At 40.1% G+C, this 26,164-nt stretch overlaps 2 protein-coding genes and 1 long non-coding RNA gene across 6 annotated transcripts in view; 2 read left to right on the top strand and 1 right to left on the bottom strand.

Annotated features, from left to right (window-relative positions):
* Positions 1–1,017: 1,017 nt before the first annotated feature.
* Positions 1,018–26,164, top strand: part of glra4a (glycine receptor, alpha 4a) — a 58,559-nt gene continuing 33,412 nt past the window's right edge. For all 3 annotated transcript variants that reach the window (XM_046031412.1, XM_046031411.1, XM_046031413.1), the window contains exon 1: positions 1,018–1,399. In XM_046031412.1, coding sequence (XP_045887368.1) covers positions 1,332–1,399 — 68 coding nt within the window. In that variant the 5' untranslated portion in view covers positions 1,018–1,331. The remainder of the gene's footprint in view (positions 1,400–26,164) is intronic.
* LOC123958158 lies at positions 11,972–13,111 on the top strand. The gene is made up of 3 exons (XR_006822011.1): positions 11,972–12,315; positions 12,474–12,628; positions 12,808–13,111. It is a non-coding gene; the product is annotated as an uncharacterized LOC123958158 (long non-coding RNA).
* LOC123958156 (putative nuclease HARBI1) lies at positions 12,487–13,799 on the bottom strand. 2 transcript variants are annotated; one of them, XM_046031415.1, is made up of 3 exons: positions 13,160–13,799; positions 12,753–13,059; positions 12,487–12,664 (listed from the first exon to the last, which is right to left on the bottom strand). In XM_046031415.1, the coding sequence occupies exons 2-3, from the start codon at positions 13,055–13,057 to the stop codon at positions 12,556–12,558; spliced, it is 414 nt and encodes a 137-aa protein (XP_045887371.1). In that variant the 5' UTR covers positions 13,058–13,059; positions 13,160–13,799; the 3' UTR covers positions 12,487–12,555. The 2 variants fall into 2 exon arrangements, with proteins under 2 accessions (XP_045887371.1, XP_045887370.1); XM_046031414.1 differs by having other exon boundaries at positions 12,753–13,799.

The raw sequence follows: 26,164 nt of genomic DNA on the forward strand, positions 1-26,164 counted from the left end.
GAGACGGTGGCGCTTGCAAGAACTTTAATTCATGTTAACTATGATTTTAACTGGGATGCTAATTTATGCTAGCAAAAAACATTCTTAAAACAAAATGTACTTAAATAGACAGCCCGCTCCTAATAAGCTTGCTCAACGGCGCTGGTTAAATTTACACATTCCAGTCCATAGGAGTCACTCTAGCCTGATTGAGAGGTCGCCATGGTAGCGACTTGTCAATCACATGGTAGTCCCGCCCTAAAGCACACCCTGAGTTATCTTCTATTTCTTCTAAACAGGACCATAATTTACTAAATGAACATCAGGCTGTACTCATTAGGAAACTGTACACTGAGGTAATAAATCAGGTGAGAAGTAGCCTCATTTTTCCAATATTTCTAATAGAACCAGACTTCTTTTTGCAACCACAGGAACAGGATTTAACAGAGCTTTTTTGCTACAAAAATAAAACAAAATGCTGAAAGCAGGAAGATGCTAAACTATTTGAGTTGTCGGAATTTGCGCAATAATTGCCTCTGAGTACTTCACTACAAGTCACTGCTTTCACATAACACCAAGATCGATGTTTTATTTGAAATATCGATAAGTGCACCTTTAAAGTCCATTGCCAGCTCTGTCCTCTAGTGGCCTACCAGGTGCACAACACTTATAAATGGGGAAAAGAAAATTGACATTCATTTAGAGATACTGACTCAATTAACAACAAAAACCATTTCAGCCCATTACAAGAATTCAACTCTAGGCTGTAATCCTACACATAAATATGCACTTTGTTTTCCTCCTCCACCAAGTCTCCTGATAACTAAAATATTTATTAGGATTTCACTCCAGACTGGTCATCACCAGAATGTATTCAGCACTGCAATTTAGCTCATCATCTCAGCCATCACTCCCTCCGTCCTAATTAAGCCTAATTAACACATGAGGCAGCAATCAAAACAAAAGCTACTGTTCACCCTGTTTCAATTTTTGGAGGGAGGGGTAAATATACGAGCAAAAAAAAAAAGCGAGTGAAACCTCACACTGTCACAAAAACACACTCACTGACACGCAAATTGACACTCCCTTTCAAAACAAGCACCAACACACTGACTGACCGATCAGTGCTGTCCTGCCGCCTGAAGCAGAAAGCCTGCTGTGTGGATGTGTGCAGCCCTCTGGACTTGGTGGGAGGGGGAGAAGTTTCCCCAAAGACAAGCTTGGATCACTGAGAGAGACGATGCCTTCCACCTCTAGCCCAGTCTCACAAGCTGCTCAGTGGATTTGCTGATTTCGGAAATTATTTTCTGCAAGTTATTCAACGGGACTGAGGAGAGATTTTGAGCCAGAGAATGCTCCCACAGGTCATTCGGATTCTGTATGTCTTGTCTTTCTGCTTTTTCCAAGGAGGCTTTATCAGGTGAGGCGCACTAACATTTATTGTTGTCTGTGTTGTGCGAGTTATTTTCTCTCTCATCAGCTGCTTGATATTAACTTTTCGACAGTTAAAGTCGACGCTGTACCGTGCTGTTCACATCACATCTATCATTTCATAGACTTTTTCACTTGATTAGTATGCCGCTCTCAAGTTAATTATCAATTGTTAATGTTGTTGTTATTGTTGAGGCGAAAGAAATCTACCTAAAACTAACTGGCCATGTATCAGTTGTTGCTGCTATTCAATGAAACGGGAAAATGGCCCGTTACATAGCGTCACATCGAGCGAACATGATGAATGTATGATTTCACAAATAATCCAGCATTTTACGCGCAGAGCCAACTGGGATCTCTCGCCACCAACTCTGGAAATCACGATGTCATTTCATGGTCGCAGTTTTTAAAGTGGCTGCAAATGCAAATTTAGTAATGGGCTACTACTATTTACTATGAAAAAAAGGCATCAGATATCAAACCCGGTTGTTTTAGTGCCTAGAGAAAATATGCCCTGGCGAAAACTACCTGTGGAATTCCTGCTTGGATTGCAGGAGCGATTGGTGGCTTTTGGGTGAGCTTAAGGGTGACGTTACGACTCCAGTGTATGATATGATATCCATGAGGTGATTCACATTTTAGCAGTAACAAAGAGGTCACTGCGAAATGCATGCACGTCATTGAAAGATGTCATGCAAGAATTTGCATCCCTGATTTTTTTTTTTTTTTTAAAACAGCAAGAAAAGTGAGTCGATTCATTATTGTAAGAAACGGGGGCAAGCTTCAGTCGGTGCGTGTTCAGTGCGTCAGGAGACAGACAAAACAAAAACAGCTCCATCTCTCCTTCTCTGCTCCCTTCTTTAGTCTCACAGTTTGTACCACAAACCTCACGTCTCTTTCCTTCCTCATTCACTCACTCAGATCATCTCCAGCAACCAAGCTCCCTTTTCTCTCTTCCTTTATCCTTCGATGCCCGCTTCCTCTCATCCTCCCCCTCTCTATCCTTCTTGGTGGCAAAAACTTTTATTTGCAGTGAACACTTTCCTTATTTCATGCCCCGCCAACCTCAGGTGTGAGCGGAAGGGAATTAAGATCTGCATAATCCTGGAGTGGAACAGAGCCATGACTCTGTGAACCCAGGGGTGAGGAGAGCAGCTCTTAGCCTGGAGAGCTGTCAACTGACAGCACCTCCTCTGAGAAATCATATGCTCTCCTACCAGTCTCTCTGCTCTTCACGTACATTCGGATGGAGTGGGAAAAGGAAGGGATCGAGTAGGGCAGGTGTAAGAGACAGGCGGAATCTGATGAAGGTGGCGAGGGGAACGGGATGAAGGGTGAAGGGAGAGAGATGGAGGGTGAAAATGGGAATGGAGCAAACTGGAATGGAGAGAAATGCAAACAAGGAATTGAGAGGGATATTCATTTAGCTGAAGGCGGCTGTGAGATTAGTAAAGTAGAGGATGGGGCTGGGAGATGGAGAGAAATGGTTCAGATAGGAAAGAGGAGATGAGATGGAGAGGAGGGGGGTGGGTCGGTGGGTGTGACAGACAGGAAGTGTTGTAAGAGATGTGAAAAAGAGATTGTCATGTAAATTAGTGCACAAGCTGCACTGGTATAATTTCGAGCAGGATGATAGTCGACAAGAGGAAATGGGAAACAGAAATGAAGGGTCTAATATGTAACAAAGTTAATTTCATAGTCTGAGAGGTTGATGGCTTGGGGGTTAGTAGATCTGTGTGTGGATGAGTGTATGAGAGAAAGAGACTCTGGTTTCCTGAACCTATTCTGCGACCTAGTGTAGTTGCACGTGGGTTTTTTAAGCAGGTTTGGTTAAGGGACCTTTCAAGGGAGAAATTTCAATCACAGCAGAACTATGTTTTTCTTCACTTTTCCCCAGTTCCCTTCAGCTGCTTGAAATTTTGCTCCTAATTGGTAGCATTTATCATGTGTTGTTTCTGGGCTGTATGTTCCTGGTTTACAGTGCATTCCTCTTTATTTTCCAAGATGAATTAGTTTGGTGCTGCATATGTTTAAGTCAGGGCTGCGTATAGTATCGGTGCTAATTTGATAACTAAATTTTGGCAATAATGTATACTTTAACAATACTTTATCGATACCTTACACTAGAGATCATGTTTTTAACAAAAGATGAGTGCTTTCATTGGGTAAAGTTTCACTTATCAGTGGGGGCAACAACATGGTTATGGTGGTGGCACTCACGATTACAATATATAATAAGTACCTGTGCACTTAGTTGGTGTGTTTAAATTATGGAAAGGTATGATTCATGCACTGCAAGTCTGTGCTACAAGTCATACCATATGTCCACTGCGCAGCAAGCCCACTGCAACCCACAAACTCTGTAGCTATCCATTTACCACAGTGTCAGTTGGCTGTTTGTTGCCAGTAGCGCTTTAGACCTCAGTGACTCCAGGTGCCTATACTATGAAGCAAGTTCAGCATACTGAGGATATCATTTTGTTATCTGGCATAACTAACCCTTACAACTGCGATCAAGCTCAGCGGTCACACATCACTGGTCATCAACCCAGGGTTTTCCATTCCAGCTATGAGCGCATTCATATAAAAAGGGCAGTGTTATGAGTGTCATATTTTTCAAACGAAGACCAAACTATAATATTAGACAAATAAAAAGAAGTTTATCACATAATCAAGGCTAAAAGTAACAAAGTTGCAGCAACCACATGTAGTAGGACACAAAATCATTGACTATATGAATGTGTAAGTTTACAGGCTTTAAATGAATGTGTTGCTTAGTGTTGCTGTAGCAACTGTGTGTCAGTGTTTTGACATCAAAAACTATGTAACACGTAAACGAAAAATGCATTCATGCTTAGTGGTCGAAAGTTATCTCAACCATGGTTTCAGTTCCCAACATTTACTGAAAACTGATCTACGCCATGACTAGTCTCATTTATAAGAAATAAATGCAACCTAAAGTATACTAAACAAATTCATATTAAACTTATTGAATACCAAAATATATGTTCATATTTAGATTAGATTTGTGTCTTGAACATAACCTGCTCCGGAGCAGGCTATTGTCACATTTTTGTCAGAACTAAAAAGATATTGGCGGTGGATAGCCCAGTTGAAGTTGTGCGCACCCAATTGGGGACTGTAAAGACACTTGATGTGTCATAAAGTTAAGGTCTTAAAAAAAGTTTGTTTTTGTTTCTGGTACACTGCTGCCGTAAGGACAATAAATAGATTGTTCATCTGTGAGGGAATTTCCTTCTTTAAGGTTAATATCACACAGGCTCCCCAAGGTCACGTTAGGGCCATTTGCTGAGCTAAAGTAAGCCAAAGGTGACAGCCTGTGACTCTCCGAATGAGTAGGTCAAACTCTCTCCTCTCTGTCTGTGGGGTTGACTGTCTGACACAGCTGCTTGGAAAGGAAGGACTCTGTGGTCCATCTTCTAGGTAATCCAAGGTCAAGATTATTTTTATTTTATTACGGACAGATTGACTGGCTCTCTTTCATGACTTGAATGACATTCAATGTGACTTAGGATAACTTAGATAAGCACATTGTCTTGTTTTGAACCAATATCCAATCGAATCTTAACACACAGATCTGTGAACAAAACCTTATTTGGACACTTAGTGAACCTCTGTAGTTCTAGGAAGGATAAATACTCTGACCAGGAGGTATCCTTCAGATAAGGTTTGGTACTATACTGTGTTCTTACTCTGTACTGCTGATGCCTTTGTCTCCCCGGCTAGGCTTCAATAAATGTTACTGCTTAAGATATCCTGAGTTTTCTGAAACCTTCTTCTTCAGTAAGAGTTGACTAACTCACAAGAATTTCCATCACAGTATCCAGCGCAAAGCGATCACACACGCTGACTTCACCAGGATGTGAAGATCAAAACGCTGGACACTCAAACTGTGCAAATGCATCCGTGTCCTCAGGTCATCTGATGTGTATTTATTCATTGGCCAATTGAGAGTGAAGCATAGTGAATTGCGTTGAAAGGCAAAGAATCACACCATGGATCCCTGCTGCCCTTGCCTCCAGTCAGTGGGAGATGATGAGTCAGAACTGGAAATATCACAAGTCTTATTAGCCGATTGAGCTGGGTCCTCATCAGCCTGGTTATTGTGTGTCCATTTGATAGTGTGTGTGTGCACGTTTTTGCGTATGTGAAACAGGTAGACTTGGTAGGCCTACTATCTTTTAACATAAACAAATTATATGACTGATATCTTTGGAGATGAATATTAGCAAAAAAGCTATAATCCAGTTAGGGATATAAAAAGGGAAGTTACTGTCGACTTCACTGAGAGAATCCTCACTTTATTGATGAGAAATGTTTGGTTTCTTATATTTGGTTTTAAATATGTGGAACTGTTTTAATGCACTGTCAATGGGCTTACAGGACAAAAAAAATCAAACCTAAATGTATTCAAACACCCTTTTAAAAACAACTTAAGATTTGCATTGTTTGGTGGCAGGTATCTTGTACTCCAATGGATGCCCAATTAAGATGATGTATATGTCACTGAGATACTTCTAGAGTTACTGCAATTTGTTTTATAAAAGAAAAATTTTTAGCTATCTAAAGTATCTATCTAAAGAATCTTTAAATGTCAAAATTAGAATCGAAGAACAAAGCTTTCCAGATTCTCCAGTTCACACCAATCTCTAAGAATCTGAGAGCTCATTATTTTCAGTTTCAGATGCCTGTTTACTGTAAACTGTGGTGAGCAGTGTCCTCTCACAGCAGGAAGCTAAACAGCTTTTAATGCACTTTCAATGACCCAAATCAGTTGCCCATAGGTGTCATTTTATTAGTGGCATCTTATAACTCAAGAGTCATTTTGCTCTCAGTCTGAGCTCAGAGCTTCCAGTTTCAGTCAGAGCTTGTGAAGTGCAGGGAAAAGGAGGTTTGGTATTGGGTCTAGTCAGTTTGAAGAGGAATTGGTGGATCATTTTGTACCAAGTGACATCTCTTAGGACAACTGTCCTTGAACACATCTAGTTTTTTTCCTGAGCACATACTTCTCATTTTAAGCACTGATGGTCTATAGTGCTAAAATAACTTAAATGGTAATAATCATTCTTTTAAATTTAGACTTGCTTTTCTTAGCATTTTCATTGAAATATAAAATTTGTATTTAACTTTTGTGAACAAAGTTGTGTTGTTGATTTGTGCTGGGGCTGAGCGATGTGGCTTGGGGTCGTATTGTGATTGTTTTGGTGGATGTCACGATATAACTGGGATGCTGTTTGGCGATATTGTGATATTGTGATGGTAGCATTCTAGTCAGCCTTAGCAAAGGTATTTATTATTGTATTGTTACCATGACTGCAGATGCAAATTAGCTTGAAACTATAATCTGGTACAGTGCATCAAATGATAATGTTTATGTTTTAATGTACGCTTCCCATAAAATAAATAAAGTGAATTAAACAAAGTAATTGACCAATAGCAAACTGACTTCACAGTGCTTACCTTTAAAGGAACAGTGCTGTGTTGCACAATCCACTTTTATTAATTAAAAATCTTATTTGCAGTTTTTTGACATGTCTCTGTGTGAGCTGCCCTGTCAGCAATTGACAATTGGCAAGCTTGACAGTTAAGTGAAAGTCAGCAATTTTGCTAATTTCCCCTTTTTAAATAACTCTATAATTTAAATAAATTTAACTGCAAACAAAATACCAGAAGGTAGTAAACTGGGGAAAGAAAAAGAAGCTCAGAGAGGTATTGAGACTGACTAGCACTGGCATGTTCCTAGCTGGCTTGCACCTTAGCTGTTAGTTGGTCAGCCACAGTAGTTTACTGACTCGTCCTGAGAGTAGTCTCTATATAACCATGCTTTTACAACCCTAGATTTTGTGAAGGAGCACTGATGAGGGATGAAGGATCACTGTGCCACTTTCTGGTGTCGTAAAGTTGTTGATCAAGCACTTAAGCTGCTGCTGTACTCAATGTAAGTGCATCAAGATGGTGTATCACAATCTTTAACTTTAATAGTGTAAAGTGAAAAGGGGTTTCCTAAGGATAAAGATTACAAGAAATATTAAAAAACTTAAAATGCCCCCTTCAAATTGTTTGTATCAAAATGTGGTATAATTTACTTTTGAGGCCCTTTCTAAGAAGCACCTGTTAATTAGCAAAGAATGGTAGTGTTGGTCACAGGAAACATTCTGGAAAGTAGTAAACACAATTTAGCCAGTCCAGACTTCAAAAGCTCAATTGGTGGGCGAGTACAAAATCTTTCTGTGATAGCTTTTAATTAAATTCTGATGTTAGTCCCAGCTGGTATAGAAGTATCGGCAAAAGCAAAGTAATATCTGGAGGCTAGTAAACAGTAAAGGGAAGAGGAAAGCAAACCTTCATTTTATATGTTTAATAACCAACAAATAATTGATAATGTGGCTTGTCTCTTAAACATTTTCATGTGTACACTTCAAAAAACTTGAAAAATATGTCCTTTCTACCTGTGATTTGAAAAATCCTGAAGCAGAGAATACTTTTGCATACCAGTTTGAATTGCAAATGCTGAATTTAAGGAGAAAATTCACATAAAAAACAGACACGTAAACAAAGCAGATATGCTTTGAATTCATATGCAGGGTTTAATTTGTTTTTTTAACACAGCGGTGTGAAAAAAAAGTATCAACTGAATATTACTGGGATTTCACCTTGATTTAGACCGTCACAGACACTTTTGGGGCTCTCTTATCCTTTCTGAAAACACAGGAAATCCCCACACACTTGGCTGAAACTCAGACTAGAGCAGCGAGGAGTGCTGACGAAAGAAGAAGCATGAAAGGAGGACAGATGGGATGTTTACGTGAGTTAATGACTAAAAAATGAGAGCCAAGCTGGAGACAAGAGTCGAACAGACGGTTTGCTCTCCACAGCCAGCACCACCATGAACAGTAGTGGTGTACTTATCAATGAAATATGAAGATTAGCGATACAAAGAAAATTCATCAAAAGATAAACATAGAGTTCATATTTTTGTGCCGGTAAGCTTTAAAATCCATTGAGGATATGCTGGGGAAAAAAAACAAACAAACTTCAAAAACAAGTCATTAGTTACTCTGCTTTTTCTCAGAGGAATGTATGGATTTGTTTTTTCTATAGCTGGTTTAATTTTGCATTGTAAGTTTGTCTGCAGCCTGAAAAAATCCCTGAAACACTGACTTTAAGCAAAACTAACTAACCTCCCTCCTGATTATAAATATTTGTCATACCTTTTAATAAAAAAGGTAGTTGGTGAGCACACATAGCCACACAGTCAAATCTAAAACCCCTGACTGAAGAAAGTTGTGTCACAGATCTCCCCACTGCTTCAGTGGGCATCAGATTTGTGTTTGGATATATGGTGGAGGTGACAGCTTACTGATGGTGTCTAGCAGTCAGCCAGTGCCTTCAGTGGCTGACACCTCGGGCTGTGCGATGTGACTGATGGTTTTCTGCCCATTTCATTCAAACCGTATATGACTTCTCTCTGTTTCTGTTATGTGAAATGTGCAAAACAACCTCCTTTACCATGCCTTTTAGACATAGTAATGTTCACTGAAATCCTGATGCTGGAGGATAGAAAACTGCAGTTTTGTCCTCAGGGCGCATATCCCTTTTCTCATATTAAGACTCACACCATTTTAAAAGCTTAGTTTTCGTCTCAGTTCACAAGTTTAAAATCTTTGGCATTTTATAAAATGTTGTTTGTCATCCTGGAAGTGAAATAAGGGTCTCTCCCTGCCTATTCCTTGCCCACACTAAACCATGTGTTTGTGACATGCCTCTGCTGCCAGCCGAAATCAAACCCCCAAGCCACTGAATAATAAATGCATCATGAAGTGTAACTGATGAGCATCAGCTCAGGGTAAACTTTTAATCTCTGCAGAAATGTAGCCAGCTAATGCTAAGCTGGAAGCGCATTAAAATGCAACATTGTCCATTGGTCATGCAAGGAACCACCAAAACCTTTCAGGCATGCTCATAGAGGTTCAAATCAAATGTGTTTTTGTGTGTCCTGCATACCTCTCTCTTCACACACACATGCAGAGAAAAAAGACAGTGTTAAAAGAAAGCTAGTTAAGTTAAATATATCACCTCATAGCAACAAACTGTTCTAACCTGTAAACTACAATGCAAGTAGATCTAATCCAAGATAAACTGAAGAATGAGGGTAAGAAAAGTGATGTAGATCTTTGATATGGCAAAAAAAAAAATATTATATTAATAATGTATTAAATTACTATGTATAATGTAAAAGGGATCACTCATAGTGACAGACCCAAAGCAAATTATCACCCGACTCTGCCTTCAGCTCTATAGAACTTTTTTGCATCTTTCAGCTCATTGTAGCCTGGTTCACTCTCATCAGCATCGCTTTCAGGCGCAGAAATACATTTAGTAAGTAGCTTGTGACCATAGTGGAGCATTTAATAACTTTACAGCTGCTATGTGTTTCCCTCGGGAGGTAGTGGTGAACACATATTGTACAATTACAAATACAAAATGGTATACAAATTTAAATATAGCCGCAAGCGGCGATTCCCAGGTTCAACATTGTTATAAAACATATCCTGCAAGTTTTGTAACAACTGGACAACTATTTTCTGATCTATAGCTTGATTTGTATCATTTGACATCCAGTTACGATGCATTTATAGCGCCCCCTAGTGGTCGATTTGAATAAGACATTCAGGGTATGTGTAAGGTGCTTATGTAGACATATCCTGGAAGTTTTGTGTTGATTGGACAAACAATATGCATTTTGTTGCCTGATCTGCGTTTTATCCCCTGCAGTTTGTTTGCATTTATAGCGCGCCCGGGTGGTCGAATTGAATGAAACTTTCATGGCATGTTTCAGTTACTTATGAGGACATATCCTGAGAGATTTGTGATGATTGGAGAATGAATATGGGATTTATAGTGTAATTTGTGTAATGCTAACCACCTTTCTTGCGTTTGTAGCGCCCCCTAGGGACGTATGTACATCAAACTGTTCAGGTACATCTGGGGCACAGTTCTGAACATGTCCTGTGAGTTTTGTGATGATCGGCCCTACGGTTGCTGATTTGTGGTCATTTATGTCCAGAGCCACGCCCCTTTCGAAGTTCATTGGTCCATATCTTGAAATGTAATTGAGATATCGGGGCGGCTGTGGCTCAGGAGGAAGAGCGGGTTGGCCGTTAATCGGAAGGTCGGCGGTTCAATCCCTGTCTCCCCCTGGTTGCGTGTCGAAGTGTCCTTGGGCAAGATACTGAACCCTGATTTGCCCCTGGCGGCTATATGTATGAGTGAGTGTGAATGTTAGTTTCCGTTTGAGCACTTAGGCTCAGTGTATGAATGTGTGTGACTGGTGGATGTAGTGTAAAAGCGCTTTGAGTGGTCAAAAAGACTAGAAAGGCGCTATACAAGTACGGAGCATTTACATATCGACATGCTTTATACAACTTTTAATAAGGCTTGATCCAATGATGATTCACTGAAAATTTGGTGGCAATCTGAGCTACGGTCTAGGAGGAGATGTCAAAATGTGATTTTCCAAAAATTCAAAATGGCGGACCTTGAAGATTTTTTGTACAGTACATTGAGCTGCACCTGTGTGAGTCAATCAGACTTACAGTGTAAGGGGCGTGGCCTTTCAAAGTTTGCATTTTTAAGCCTTATTTACAGCGCCACCATGTGGCCGATTGAGTTCATATTTCTATGGAAGCTGATGCACGCAGACAACAAATAATAATAATAATAATAATAACTAAAACAGACAAAAACAATAGTTCTACCGCTTTGCAGTTTGAGCCCTAAAAATCTGTTTACCAGCGAACTTGTTTGGCACTGTGAGTTTAATGTTTGTACTTGTCTTATCAGTACTGACAATGGCCACACTCTACATTTAGTCTGCCAGTTGGGAAAAATACTTTTCAGCACTTGGCTGTAGTCACAGGTATAGTCAAAAATTTAAGTGCTCTGGCTTCCTTCTTCAGAACTCGTTGAAACTGACTGCCTTTATTTCTTATAGACAGTTTGTTTCAACTCTGAAGGATATGGAGCAGGTGAACACTGGTCAGTGTTGCTGTTTATAAAGTTGTATTCTGCCTTATTCAATACAGGGGCTTGTGTTACATATGTATGTGTACTTGATGTCTTTTATATGTTGGAAACTGTTCTTTATGTTATGTTATCCTGCATCTTGGCCAGGTCTCTCTTGCAAAAGAGATTTTAATTGCAATGAAATTAAAAAAATAATATTAAAAATACAAGAGGAAGACCAGGGGCCTCATGTATAAAAGACTGCGCAGCTTCATACTGAGATATGGCGTACTCAGAATTTGAAAAGTATGTACGCACAGAAATATCCACATGTATAAAACCAGGCGTACGCCAGGTCCTGCGCACCTTTCCTTTATACATCCCAATCAATGTGAAATTGAGCGCACCTGCACGAGACACATACTCCACCTTGGCTCCTCCCATAAATTACTATGCAAATGACTATAAATACGCCCCCATCAGCTGCACGGTGCAAATAAAAATGGCAAAACAAACAAAAAAAGAGAAACTTCAGAGAGTCTGAGATTGAGGTGCTGATCAGTGAAGTGGAGACGCGAAAAAATATTTTATTTGGTGGTTTATCTTCTGGTATCAGCAACAAACGCAAGGCAACAGAGTGGCACTGTGTCACAATGGCAGTCAATGCAGCCGGCTCAGAGACACGTACAATGGAAGAAATAAACAAGAAATGGTCAGACATAAAAGTAGACTTCAAAAAACGTGTCACTGCAGAGTGTCACTGCCACAGGTGGAGGCACAGGAAAGCCGGAGCTGACGCCACAAGAAGAAAGGGAAACTCTCCTGTGTGGCGTCCTGCCAGCATTGTGAGGGCGACTCAGACATGTGTTTTTCTTTCTGGTAAGTACATGAAACACACGGTGACTTAAACCTTGCAGCTGAATTTACAGACCACTTGCAACAGACCTGACTACTCAGTGTCACATCACATTCCAATTTATGCACAAGTCAGCTGGACACAATGAATTGTTACACTATAATGTAATTTATTGTCACAGATTTGATGGAAAATCTGGGTTTTTGAAGCCAGAGAGACTTCACAAGGAGGAGAGGGGGATCTTGACTGCGAGGCCAGCGTTTTCACAGCAGCTGACTCCGTGCACCCTGCTGCATCCAGTTCGCACCCTGCTGCGCCCCTGCTTCCACTGCTGAGGTGAGGCAGTCAGGCCGTGTCCTGACGAACGCTGTGCTGGAGTCACAGAGGGACATCGTAAATACAATGTCAGACATGCGTTGAATTAAAAAAAAATTAATGATGTTCTTGGTGACCGCATTACCACTGTTTCACATTGTGTGCTGCATTTGGCTCATTGTTTTGTGGGCCTGGTTCAGGTTCGTCATTCCACAGCTCCTGTGGCAGAGGGATGCCACGTTTGTTTGCCATACTGTGCAGCACACTGCATGCCTGCACAATGCGACATACCTTCCGTGGACAGTACAACAGCATGCCACCAGTGCGGTCCAAACAGCGGCAACGGCCTTTCAGCTGCCCGATGGTCCATTCCCCACCAGCGCAAGCATGGACAATATTGTACCGCTGCTCTTGCTCGGTCAGAGGGTTGGTGAGGGGATGAGGAGGCATGTCTACAGAGGGTAACCACTGTCACCTAAGGGTCTATGTTAACCACATCCTCAAATTAAAATCCAAATGCACTAATACAAATCATAGTTTCTGTCATCTTACCAAGAAGCTAGCCATCTGGCATGGCCCCAGCTTGAAGTCTACACTATTATTCCGCAGGATGAATGAGTCATGGGTTGACTCAGGCCAGCGTGCCACAACATTTGTCAGGCACATTTGCGCATCACAGATACATTGATGGAGTGAAAATGTTTTCTGGTCACATACGCAAATTAATTTTCCGATGGTGCCTTTATAGCAATGTGAGTGCAGTCAATCGCCCGCTTATCACACTTGGGAGACAGACGGATTATGCCTTCCCATACACCTGGCATGGGATGATTGTGAGATACCCGACCAGTCAGCAAGTTCCCTTTGGAAGGCCGAGTTGCAAGGAACCTAAGTGTGATGAGCACTTGCAAAGGGACTGGTAGAGCACTGTTTGCGGTTCCCCTTTCCAAAGCCGGGCCCAGTTCAGCACAGAGTTCCAAGAGGAATCTGAATCGGCTCGTGAGCCATCATCATCATGGGCCAATAAACACACACTCCCTCCGAATTCTTCCATGCACAATGTCCTCCAGCAGTGCCAAAGCAGACATTGCTTATCCATCCATCGTCAACCGTACAGGGTCGCAGGGGGCTGGAGCCAATCCCAGCTGACACTGGGTGAAAGGCGGTCCATTGCAGGGCCACACATAAACCGACAACCACTCACACCTAAGGACAATTTTGGAGACACCATTAACCTCTTTGGATGGTGGGAGGAAGCCGGAGCACCCGAAGAGAACCCACGCGGACAACATGCAAACTCCACACACGACCTTCTTGCTGTGAGGCGACAGTGCTAACCACTGCACCACCGCACTGGCCATGCCATTGCTTATCATGTAAGCAAAATCATGTTAACTCATCCTTTTATAGGCCTTCCCTATTTGCCTAAACCTTGTTGACTTAATTACACATCATTCACCTGAGCAATTACGCATCACACCTGATTTATTCCGAGTGCATGGCCACCGGAATGCGTTTTCTTCTGGAGAGTGTAATGCGTAATGGTATGGATACCTCTGCGCCTTGGCAACGGTACAACTCCCAACTTGCGGTAACATCTCCATGGCACATGAACAGTTTACCAGCGAACTTGTTTTGCACTGTGAGTAAGGCTTGCCATCTGTGTGATATAAGTTTCACCAGGTTTACTTTGCACTTAATAAGCCAGACTTGATCTATTATCTGTCTACTTCATGCGTCTTCTTTCCATTCATTTGCCGCCATCATATTGAGCACAGTTAGGCTATAGAGGGTGTTTCCTCCTATGTTAGGAGAATAATATATTAGAAATGACATACCAGTAGGTTTTCTGATGTTAAACATTATCCACATACATGATCAAACTATTATGATGTATCAGCGGACATAAATATGCTTTTTCAAACACTAAACACTAAAGTGAAAAAGTATCAGTGCTTTGTAAAGCCAGACAAAATTTTGCACCACGGCCCGCACATTCTCACGTCACGTTAATTTTTATACATCCCACGTGTGCGTGAAAACCAGCGTACGTAACCTTTTTGTGTGTAGGCAGCGTTTATACATGAGGCCCCAGGTAGATAGCTGAGGGTGGAGTGTAAATGTGCAGGGTTCAGTTGGCTTCACTATGGTATTAAACCACAGTTGTGCTAAGAACACATGTGCATCTTTGTTTCAACATATTTCACTCTGTGCACACAAACCAATGCAGCATACTATGGGATTCCCATCAATATCTTAGTAACAAAAGATGTAACAAAGTGGTATGGTAATGCAAATAAGTTGACCTCTCCACTCTTCTTCTCTGGCCCTGGGAGATTAAAATGGCCATATATTGACTAGAGCAGCACTTTGGCACTGAGGTTCATTGCTGTGGGTCATTATGTTCTCTGCGATTAGGAACATGAAGTAGGGGAACATTATGAAACCCTCTATCATGTCATTATGTCTGACCATAAAGTCCATGCTGATTAAACTTCACGTCAAGTGGAGGGAAGGAAACGTTTGGCCTACAAAAAACAGACCTCATAATCTATGGTTGGACAAAAAGAAATAGTGGGTAGTGGAGTCAAACTAAAGCTCTGCTTTGTAATTGAATCAAAATCACATTAACTGAACCATTAAGAACCGTGCTGCAATCAATCAGTAATTACAGAGGCGTGTAATTTATCAACCAAATACTGCAGGCTAAAGCTAAGCTAAGTAGTAGAGCATACTGCACTTAATCATTAACTCAAAGTAAGATTTACACCTCAACCTAACCCATTGGCTTCAATTTTGTGTTTTTTGGCTTATTTTATCAGAAATCTAAATTTGTCCTAAATTGACGTAACATTTTCAAGGATTTATTTCCTCTTTGGACTGCTTTTAATGTACATGTAGGGTAGAGAGACATCATGATCTCAGGGTTTCCTCTAGTATACTCAGTTGTGAATTGTACCTGCATTATCTTACGGTACGACAGTCTTTAAATAATAATCAATAGTTCCAGTTCTACATTGAGCTAGAAGCTCAACTTTAAAAAACTACCTTGTCCAAGGAGGTTGAGTGGAAATAAGATTGTATTACAGAAAAGTTACAATTTAAAAGATATTTGCTCAAACTATTAACATTTTTTGCAATGGTGCACTTTAACGTAACAGCCCTTTCTGTGGCTCATGTAGCACATAGTAACACCAGGGTCACTCATATAAGGAAACTTGGGCCAAGCTGCAGTGAATCTAAAAGCCAAAACAACAAACACAATTGTTCTTCCTTCTCTATTTTACTCCAGCCGAGGTCACACACGACCAGTGAAGCAGAATTTGTGGTAAAGGGGATGGGGTGGGCCGTTGAGGGGGATTACAGCTCATAAAATAACACAACTGCAGTAAGGTCTCTCCTCTCCAGGTGCTCCATGTTGGGATACAATGCAGAAGCCTGTTTGAATTCCTCTACACCATAAATGAATTGGTGGCACACAATTCACCCCCCCCCACACACACACTCACACTCACACTCTACAGGAAGAACGAAATTACATTCCAAAGCCCCAATTACAGTTTCACCGCCAGTAATTAAACAGATGCATTGATGACCATGGGTTGCTTTGTGTATGAAACACAATCAAAATGTTCTCCTTATTGACATTTAGCCGTCTTTGCTGTAAAAGCAGGAGATCTAATAGGGTCTCCAAAAATCAGTTTCCATAGAAGTAGCTCTGTATTTATGGTTGGACACGCACTGTAGGTGTCCATTATCTGACACTTTGTGATATAAGCAGGCTGTTTGCCATAAGTGGCCTGCAGGTGACGATCTTTTATACACAAAACTGCAAAACTGCTTCAAGGGTATAATATCACCAGATCATGTACTTTCACAAATCCCTTGAGATATGACCTCTGCATCACTGGCAGACTTTTTTTCTCCACATTAGCGAGATGACTAGTTGTCCTTGACAGGTGAAGTGCAGTATTAATGATATCATTGTGTGCTAAAAAAAAACTGACGATAGCCGAACTAAGTTTTTCTTTAGAGGAGAACAAAAAATAAATTGTCTTAGGCATGTGCTAATTAACAATCAAGACAATACAAATAAATACTGCCTTCAAAAAATACATCTTTTAATGAAAGTTTCTGCTCCAGCAACAGAAAGTTCCGCTGAAATCCAGTCCTTTCAAACAGGTAAACATTCTCCAGCTGTAAACGTCTTTACTCCGTTAAACTGACAGTGTAGTTATGGCCCAATGACGTCATGAACGAATCATTATTAAATTTGTTGCCAGCGAATTTAACAATTGATTTTTGTCGACTACATTGATTAGTCGTTGAACCCCTAAAATATAGAAAGGTGTTGTAAATAAGCAACTCCAAGGTAGTTAGTGAATTTCGGTTGATTTTGACAGTTATTGCCAGATACAAGATATATGAAAGAAACAGAACTGCTGTTTTCCAACTAAAGAGGCTTCAGTGGTCACATGCTACTCGTGTGTTGAGTTGGCCAAAAAATTCAGCTAAAGCCCTTATTCGGTCGGCTGATAAAATGGTCATTTCAATATAATCCAATATTCCAAAGCCCTAGTCTGAGCTGCATCAAATTTGAAATCACATTGACATTGTGTAAAAGTTGTAGACATTGCGGTCAAGAAAAATGTGTTCTGACATTTTATTATGACTGTTTGGAGGACACAACTTGGTGTCTGGCTTGATATTCAAAAGATGTGATTTTTATCGTGGTTTTGTAGCTGGTGACGCACACTTTATTAGTCATGCATGGCCATACTGTGCTCATGGTTATCTCAGGCCACACACTAGGCTCAGACCATCCATAACAGGGCTAGGAACACATCTCTTTATCATGTTGAACAGATACTGTGAGTCCTAAATGTCTTCTTTCTCTCACTTTGATTCTTGACCGCTGAGACTCCCTCCATTTGTCTGTATGTCCCCATGAGACGCCCACATTGTAGCCTGAAATAGTGTGTCAAATCCTGTGCTCCCTTTTGGATCAGAAATGTTTGCTTTTCAATAAATGGGTGGTACATTCGATAAATGTGTCATGAAACACTTAAGACATGTAATTTAATCTTTGCAGTATGTGTCTGCAGTGTAGTGCATTTTTCTCTGTTATACAATGAAGTATGGAGGTATTATTGTAGCAATATTATTTGCAAATGTGTGGAGGTTGTGAAAGTACAACGGCGAGTTAGGGCCTTTGTAGATTTTTTTATATTTCCGAGACGGGGGGGGTAAAATTCAGCAAAAAAAAAAAAATCTCTGATATTCTCTGACATTAAAGTGGTAAATTTGCAATGGGGTCACACCAGCTGAAACGCCAAATCTGTATGTACGGTGCAATGGAGCTTGAGATGCACCATACACATGACATGAGAGAAATCAGTGTGGCGAAACAGGTGAACTGTGCCATTCGCATAGTCAATTGTCATTACTGGCAAGAGATAAATCATCAGTTGTTTGGCAAGAACATTAAATATTGAATAAAAACTTGCTCCCGCTACAGTAGGTGTCTCTAGGCCCACGCTTTGCCATGATCACACTCACACACACACACACAGACTCACAAGGTGAAAACAATACCAGCCACAATGCTAGTAATAAAACAATGTTTTACAAAGTTTCATTCTTCACATTAAATTTCACGTCCACCTTATATCACCTGCAGCCATCTCTAGAAAAGTGTGTATGCCTGGTATGCGTGAGGGGCACACATTCTTACTGCACAGTCTTCTTTGATAAATACCAGTTTATAGTATGTGCCTAATGGCGTATGCCTACATATTGTTTATCCATCTAAACATCTTGGACATTGGGGTGAAAGACACATCATTGTTTCACCACTGCGGTAAAAATGTCAGGAGACACTTTCCACTCATTAGGAATTCATTTCCCCTCAGATAGCAAATTAACTCTGTTAGTTAAAGTGAGCATTTAGACAATTTTAGCTGACCAACTTGATAACTACATGATCTACTAACCAAGGATACAAACAGAATATATCACGCTCTTTAAAAACTGGCTCATCCTTATACAAAAGCTGGATCTTGCTCCTTTTATACAGAACATCTGTTGTAAATGTCTAGTTCACATTTAACATTAAACGTCACTGTATATTTGACCCAATACAGTTTTAGTGGAAGGAACCACTTGGGAAGAAGTTTTAAACAAAACGATTTCGTTCTAAAACACTTCATACTGTGTATCTGAGAAAACGTATTATCTGGTGTGTACTGTTCACTATCTAAAAAGCTTCACATGCATTATTTTGTTGCTCAGAAGGGGGAAAGGTGCACGAGTTAATTAAATCCACATGTAAATATGAAACAGCTTTTGGCATGTGATAGCGAGTTAGAAAGTTTTAGATAACATTTGATGATTTGACCAAAGGATTTTTTTCTCGTGTTAGAGGTAAGTGATTTACAAAAAACAGAATGGGGTTTAAGGTAGTAAACAGATAACAGTGCATATATGAAAGTAAAATAATTTTCCAATAATGTACTTGGGTGGGTAAATACATATTTCTTCCTTTCATCAATGATAAAGGAATTATAATATCTGAATTATTAAAAAACATATTTAGGGATTGCTCAGTTGCAATGGTAATTATCTTGAATAAGGATAAAGTAATATTCACATTGATGATATGGCTGACCTGACATTTGCCTCTAAAACTGTAATAAAGTCCATCTTTACAGAATGTTCCACTACGCATCTGGTAGTGGCCAGAAATGTCCCAGAATAATTAGACAAAACCCAAAATGTCCTCAAACAATGCAGTGAAAGTTCTCATTAAATGGGTAAAAACCAACTTCTACCGTTAGACATAGTGAAATTCTACATTAGCAGCATGGGTGAAATGAGAAACTAGCATTTCACAAAGCATTGTTAGGCTGCCTCCTTTATGGGTATGATTCAGAAAATCCCTGGTAGACCCAGAGTTATGGTGGCTTTGTCATGACGCTGTTGGTTCCAGCCAGCAGCTTTATCAAGCGAAACAGGCCAGCGGCTATGCCTACAACTTCCTTCGTCCTCATTGTCATGTCCAAAATATGGGTCATGTAGAGTGCAGCGGCTGTCTTTGTGTGTGTGTGTGTGTGTGTGTGTGTGTGTGTGTGTGTGTGTGTCTGTCTGTCTGTCTTTGGGGGAATCATTTTCTATATGACTATGTGCCTCACCACACTATAAAGATTGACAGCAAAACCCCAGTAGCTTTTATTCTTTGGTTTAAGGCACAGGTGGACCATAACCGGGGCCAAGCGCACACTGACTCACCTGCAGGCCCTTGGCTTTCTCATGTCTCTCTTTTGATGCAGTAAGTGCTATGGTGCTATTGTCCCTGGGCAAAAAAGGATAAAGCCACCAAACTTTACTTCCATATAACAGCAACTGTAAGCAGTTAATAACCATGAGGGAGTAGCCAGAGGAAGGTCAGAACTGCAGAACACTAATCAAGGGCTAAAACCGTATATAGAAGAGAAAACACCATTGCATAAGCCGCTTAAAGCAGTTAGCAAATGGCTAATGGATGAAAAAGATTATGGTAGTGGGAAATGAGCAGCAGGTAACAGGAAAACAAGCATATGCAATCAGAGGATGTGATTTACACTGTGACTGATGGGAGTGACACCTCTTTCCATATTCATATAGGTGCATGTAGCAAATGGAAGACATTAATCATCACAGTCAAGCAGTCCACAGTTTCTAATTACATGTTCACTGTACAAAGACTGTACTACCTCTGTAAGAATCCAGGATGTAATGGGTTGGGGGGATGCAGGGGACAACATATGAAGGGACACACATCTGGTGAATCTCTTTTCACACACACACACACACACACACACACACACACACACACACACACACACACCCCTCTAATCACTGCATCTCATTACCTTGACTACAGTACACGGAGAAGATGAGAGAGACAAACTCCCTACTTTGATTGTGGTGTTTATACTGCCTGCATGTGAACACAACCATTCAGCTTACATGACGGTTTATACAGCAGCAGCATAAATTGGCATGCAGGCCTCTCTCCCTCTCCCCCTCCCCCCCCTTTCCACTGGTTGTCCTCACTTCATGGCATGAGGAGACATATTTTGCAGCAATTATTTGATATTTGGGCATTTCTTCAAGTATATAGGGGAGTTTCTGTGTGTCTGATATAAATTTGAATTTTGGGTATATTTGGGAAATGTTTGCAGAGTGTTTTTGTCTTAGTGTTTTATATTTAGGGCATGAGGTTAGAAAGCGCAGCTCTGTCTCTATCTGTCCTGTGTCACACTGGGAGCAGAGTTTCTCTCTCTCTCTGAGAGAGAGAGACTTTTTTCTATGTGCTTGTGTGCTTTTTGATCCAAGAGAACAAAATGGAAAATTAATTTAGCACTTTACAGTGCCTAGAAACATGACAAAACAAACTTATGTGGTGAGGAGCTAACTAGTGCCGCAGTCCATCTCAAGCCCCAAAGCAGACACATCAAAGCAGTCTTTTGCAGTCAGTACAGTCCCTTCTCTCTATCAGAGATCCTGCTAGCACTGTTTCACAGAGACTGACAGGAGGCTGATATCAGATCTTAGATGTGAAAAAGGTGGCCTGAATACAGAGAGGCTTGGAGAGACATCTGGAGGATGGGTAGGACTGAGGAAGCTCCATGCTAGATTCATCTCCCTTGGGGAGGGGGAAAGGTCAGTTCCTCAGGTTTATCTCAGAGATTGCCATTTAAACTGCCGCTGTTGGGAACCTAGTGTTTGTTTGATTTTGCTTTGGGGAGAGCTAAAAGGAGGTAAATGCTGAACACTTCATATTAAGTTAAATACATATTTTTCCTTCAAAGTTAAGTGCTAATGGTGAGTTGGAAATGAGGGTTGTCAGTTAAATGCCCTTGGTTGAGTCACCATTGATTAAAATGTCACAGATGACTGTAGCTTTTAGCTAAGAATATATATTTGATACCATGTATAGTGCACAACAGGGACAAAAGGACTAAACAAGGGGGGGCAGAATGTGATTAGCCAAGTGGTTCAACCAAGTGGTATGGCTACCTTATCTCCTTGTTTACCCATTTAAAGGGACAGGTATCTTCACCAATTACCACTACATCTGTGCTGTGTGTCTCTATGCATCATTTTTCTGATTCAAATCCCAGTAGCTCCTTAAAGTTGTATCATAGAGATCTAGAGGAAATCATCTTTTCCTTCACTTTCTTTTACACAGTTGAGTAGAAAAACTAAGTGATTTACACAAGGATGTCAAAGGTTGTTGTCCCACACGTCAGAGGATATTTGCATGAAGCTAAGCATTTTTTTTTTTTGTGAGTTTGAGTTGGAGCCGGCTCTATTTACATGGTTTCCAAGGATTGTGGTGCGTTGAAACCAATAGGTGCAAAAGCACACAAGCGCCCAGCAGGGACATTGAAAATACAAGATCAAGACCATTCTTTGACAGATCCCCTGCAACATAATCTAAAGTAAGCATACAGTTTAACCACAGAGCTCTCATAGATCTTTGGTCTTGTTTGACATTTCTACATTTGTGTCTTTAGAAATTAAAATTCAGTTCCTCATATCACCACATTTAAAAAAAAAAGTTATGTAATGAGCTCAAAAAAATTATATTTTCTAGATAATGTGTGTGCTAAACAATTCATTCTGTCATGACATTTTTGACAGCAGATGTAGCAATTTGAAGCTGGAGGAGTTTTTTTCAGTAACCCAGCAAATAGAATAAAATCACATAGAGAAGGATATTGTAGTTCACACAAATATGAATTTTAAGTCACTAGACTTAGTATTAGAATGTATTACAATACCGAAGATTAGTTACGGCTGCATGGGAAAAGCCTGGGGTGGTAGTTGGAGTTCAGTGTAGTAGAATCAGACCATCATCAACATAAATCTGTCATCAAGCCGCAGCTCATTGTGGCTTGTCATTACTGTGGCATAAGCCTTGAACATCATTTCTGCTGGGTACTCTAGAGATGTCAAGCCTCACTCCCACAAGATTAAAGATTTCAAATTAGTAAGCATGAGCGATGGCACAGAGTTACCATTTACACTAGGTTAGAATGGATTAGTCTATATAAAACCCTGGGGTTTGCATTGAGACAGCTAAAAATACTTTAACAAGAAGTAGATTCTACCATGGCTGAACTAATTATGTTTTACTACAAAACAAAAGATCAAAGATAACACCAAAGAGAATAGAAATAGTTCAAAGATAAGGATGGAACTGAAAGCAAACTCAGTAAACACCACAATATCTAATGAAAGTAAGTCCTCTGCCACTGTTTAAAGTATGCTTAATCCGCCAACTATCATGTTCTTCTGTTTTTTCGGTTGGATAACCCTCCTCTCCAAACATACACTGAGATGTATAAAAATAGTGATACTGTTGCTGAAGCAATGAAATAAATATTTTTTTTTATGTATTTGACTACTCTTTTCACATGCCTGAACATATACAGCACAGTGGTTTTAAAGGACAAATCTTGTGATATTCTAGATTTCTCTTATTGTCAACAAAACCCATGAAAAGATCAATAGCAACAATGAATTGATTCTACTAATGGGTATTGCATGTGTAGCCAAAGGCTTAAATAGTATTCCTTTGTATCATAGACCTCCATTCTTGTCCAGAAACTATTAAAAACACATTAGAGTCACATGGTTGCCGGCTGTCATATTCCTTCATTACGATGATCCACGCACACCACATAAATACTTGCAGTGCAATCAATCTGCAGCAGGAAATAGTCCCTAACAAATATAGTGCCTATTATTAAGTAACACTGGAAAGAAAACCGCAGTGGCCAGCTATTTTTTCAGCCTTTAAAAAAATTAAAGTATATATTTGTGACACAATTTCTGAACATTTGCTGGAGTCAGCATGTACTGAAAGGCAGACAGACGCATTGTTGGTTTTGTTCTTTTCATTTGATTAATTGACAAAAGCAAAACAATAGAATGTTGGCAGCCCTTTTTGTTAACAAAAGCAGCAAAACAGAATGTCGCCCATTGTCTTTTTTAACGGTAGACAGTATTAATGTGTATTATTAATAACTCTTTTGCTCATTAACCTCCTCCTGCATAATGACACATTTCTCTACATATGGAGGTCATATGCAAAAATGAACTGTCTGAAAAATTCAGAAGTAATGCATCTACCTTATATTTTATCTACTATAGATAGAATATGCATGGATGCCCTACCATGACATTGTAAACCCAATGGAACAAATTCCAGTTATCTGCCTTGCAAAGGGGACCTCTGTACTGAATACTTAATCTGCACACAACTTTTCATTTCATCTCAGTCCTGCTAAACTCTTTTTTTTGTTGGCTTACAAAAAGTGTATTGTAGAATGTCAGTATCTGTTTTGTCAAATTTTAAATTCTAGCTGCATCCATTTGGGCCTCTATGAGTTGTTTTTGTGTTTTCCATTCATGTCTTCTTCACTGGGCATCCACATGTGGTTTGCTAGTTAATGTCAGTCAGGCTCAGTGAGAAGGTTTCTACCACAGAAAGCTCTGTCTATATCTATGTTTCCATACATAAGTGTCAAGGCAGGAGTGGCAGTGGTCATGTCATTGAAGATAAATGTGCAAGGTTAGATTGCAGTGTGCTCCAAATCCCATTCCCCTGTAAGCCTATTGATCAAAAGGGGACAGCAGCAGCCATGGGCCATTATATACAATAGTGTGAAGACGAGGGCTGTACAGGTCATTAAAGGCAAAAAATGACACGTCATTGTATTACCATAAAGCATGCAGTGGTTGGACGTATTGTTATCAAAGGCCTGTTAGTGGCATGAGTCAATTTGTATGGCTTGGAGGGCCTGATATAAAGTTGTGTTGATTGTCTAAAAGCCTTGCATTCAACCTCTAAGTGAGAGCCCTTCTATGAGAGAAATACCTAAGGCTCAAGTGAATGTCAAGGGCAATTTGACAAGTAGGAAATTAGAACAATGTGTTTCAACAGGCAGAGAGAGCACTTTCGTTCTGTTTCCCATTATGCTAATGGCACTAAAAAGTTAGTATGTTCATGCATGGATGTCTAATGGCCCTGTTATCCCCCAGTTCTTCCTTATAGGAAACCATGGAGCAGCCATACTGTGAGATGATGTGCTTTTCTGATCCCCAGCTTCTTAAGGAAAAAGCAATTAACAGAGTATGTTTGCATTCCATGGGCAGAATCCCATCCCATCTAATTAGAGATAATTTTGATCGGTTGCTTCTAAATCTGAGGCTCAATGAGGTTAAAGCCATACAGAGGACAATAACTTACAGACAAAAATGCTTCTCATTGTTTCTAAGTGAAAATCACTCAACCAGGTTTGTGGACTGAATATACTGTATATAATGTACATCTAAAGGCAAGCATTTAACACCTATGTCTGTCCGCATTTGTAGTGTATACTGAGGCTTTATGTTGTAAGAAAAAAGAAGAAGCAGGGAATTGTGCAGATAAAAAGATAAGCTGGTCTCATGCTGACCTTGCCTCCCAACCCCCCTCGCCCCAGTCCATTTATGTCCTCATACATTTGAGCCTTATGTACTCTATACAGAGTGACAGCTCCAGCTTCTTTTCTTTTACTGTGATTGGCTATATATTCCTTGAAACTAAACGATACAGTACACTGGAAACAGGTACCATTTCTCTAGTTATGCTGCCTCTAATTCCTTGCCTGAGCTGTTTGGTCACTGAAATTAAACGGATATTATATATAGGATTTTCTACTACTCATACCTTTAATGGAAGCTTGTGAATGGTCAGCATCCTAAATTGGCTTACAGGATCCATTTACCCCTTTTGCTACTTCATAATCATAACCGAAACTCAACATGCCTCTCAAACACTAGCTGCAACAGCCCAGTCTGCCTAGTAATTATGTATCCATTTTGAACGATTCTCCATACACCTAACCGTTTAATTCCAGTGCCAACATACGATGCCAATACAGGGAAGTAGTGTGCCATCATTCTCCAAATTAAACAACAAAAGTCCATGCCCTCTAGAACATACAAAGAAGCTTTTTTCTTTAATTGATGTCATCCTGCTAATAGGGATGTCAGATCACTGTTGGAAGAATAAATGTGTTTTATGATTAGAAAATGCTGTGGTTAAGGTTTAGTTAGGTCTAGGCGCAAAAATAGCTTGGTTAGGTTTTTGAAAGATAATGGTTTGGGTTATTTGAGTTAACCACTCAAAGGTCCGCTAACCTTAACAACTTTGTTAAGGTTAGTGGACCTTTTGATTTCATGGTTCCAATGATAAACACTTGGTCAAGGTTAAGGAATGATTGTAGTCATTCTTTAAAAACGAGAACCATACCATCCACGTTGACCCTCATTAGGCTACATGTGGGGTTTGTCACCTTAGTTCTTCCTTGCTCCTGTCATAAGTCCTACGGCCACTAGAGGGCTTTGTCACTTAAATAAACATCATGGCCACTTGCATCAGTCGTTCTTCCTGGGATATTACCCTCACCATCATTTATTTGCCATCACTTGATCTTTCTCTAACTTTCAATACATAGTAGT

The sequence above is a fragment of the Micropterus dolomieu genome, linkage group LG19 (genome assembly GCF_021292245.1).
Source record: "Micropterus dolomieu isolate WLL.071019.BEF.003 ecotype Adirondacks linkage group LG19, ASM2129224v1, whole genome shotgun sequence".
In the NCBI taxonomy this organism is placed as follows: domain Eukaryota; kingdom Metazoa; phylum Chordata; class Actinopteri; order Centrarchiformes; family Centrarchidae; genus Micropterus; species Micropterus dolomieu.

Excerpts from the sequence above, each read along its gene's own strand:
- LOC123958156 (XM_046031415.1), bottom strand. The coding sequence starts at position 13,057 with ATGCCTCCTCATCCCCTCACCAACCCTCTGACCGAGCAAGAGCAGCGG. Across the intron at positions 12,665-12,752 it reads GCACACAATGTGAAACAGTG|CACAGCGTTCGTCAGGACAC; the intron begins GTAATGCGGTCA and ends CTGTGACTCCAG.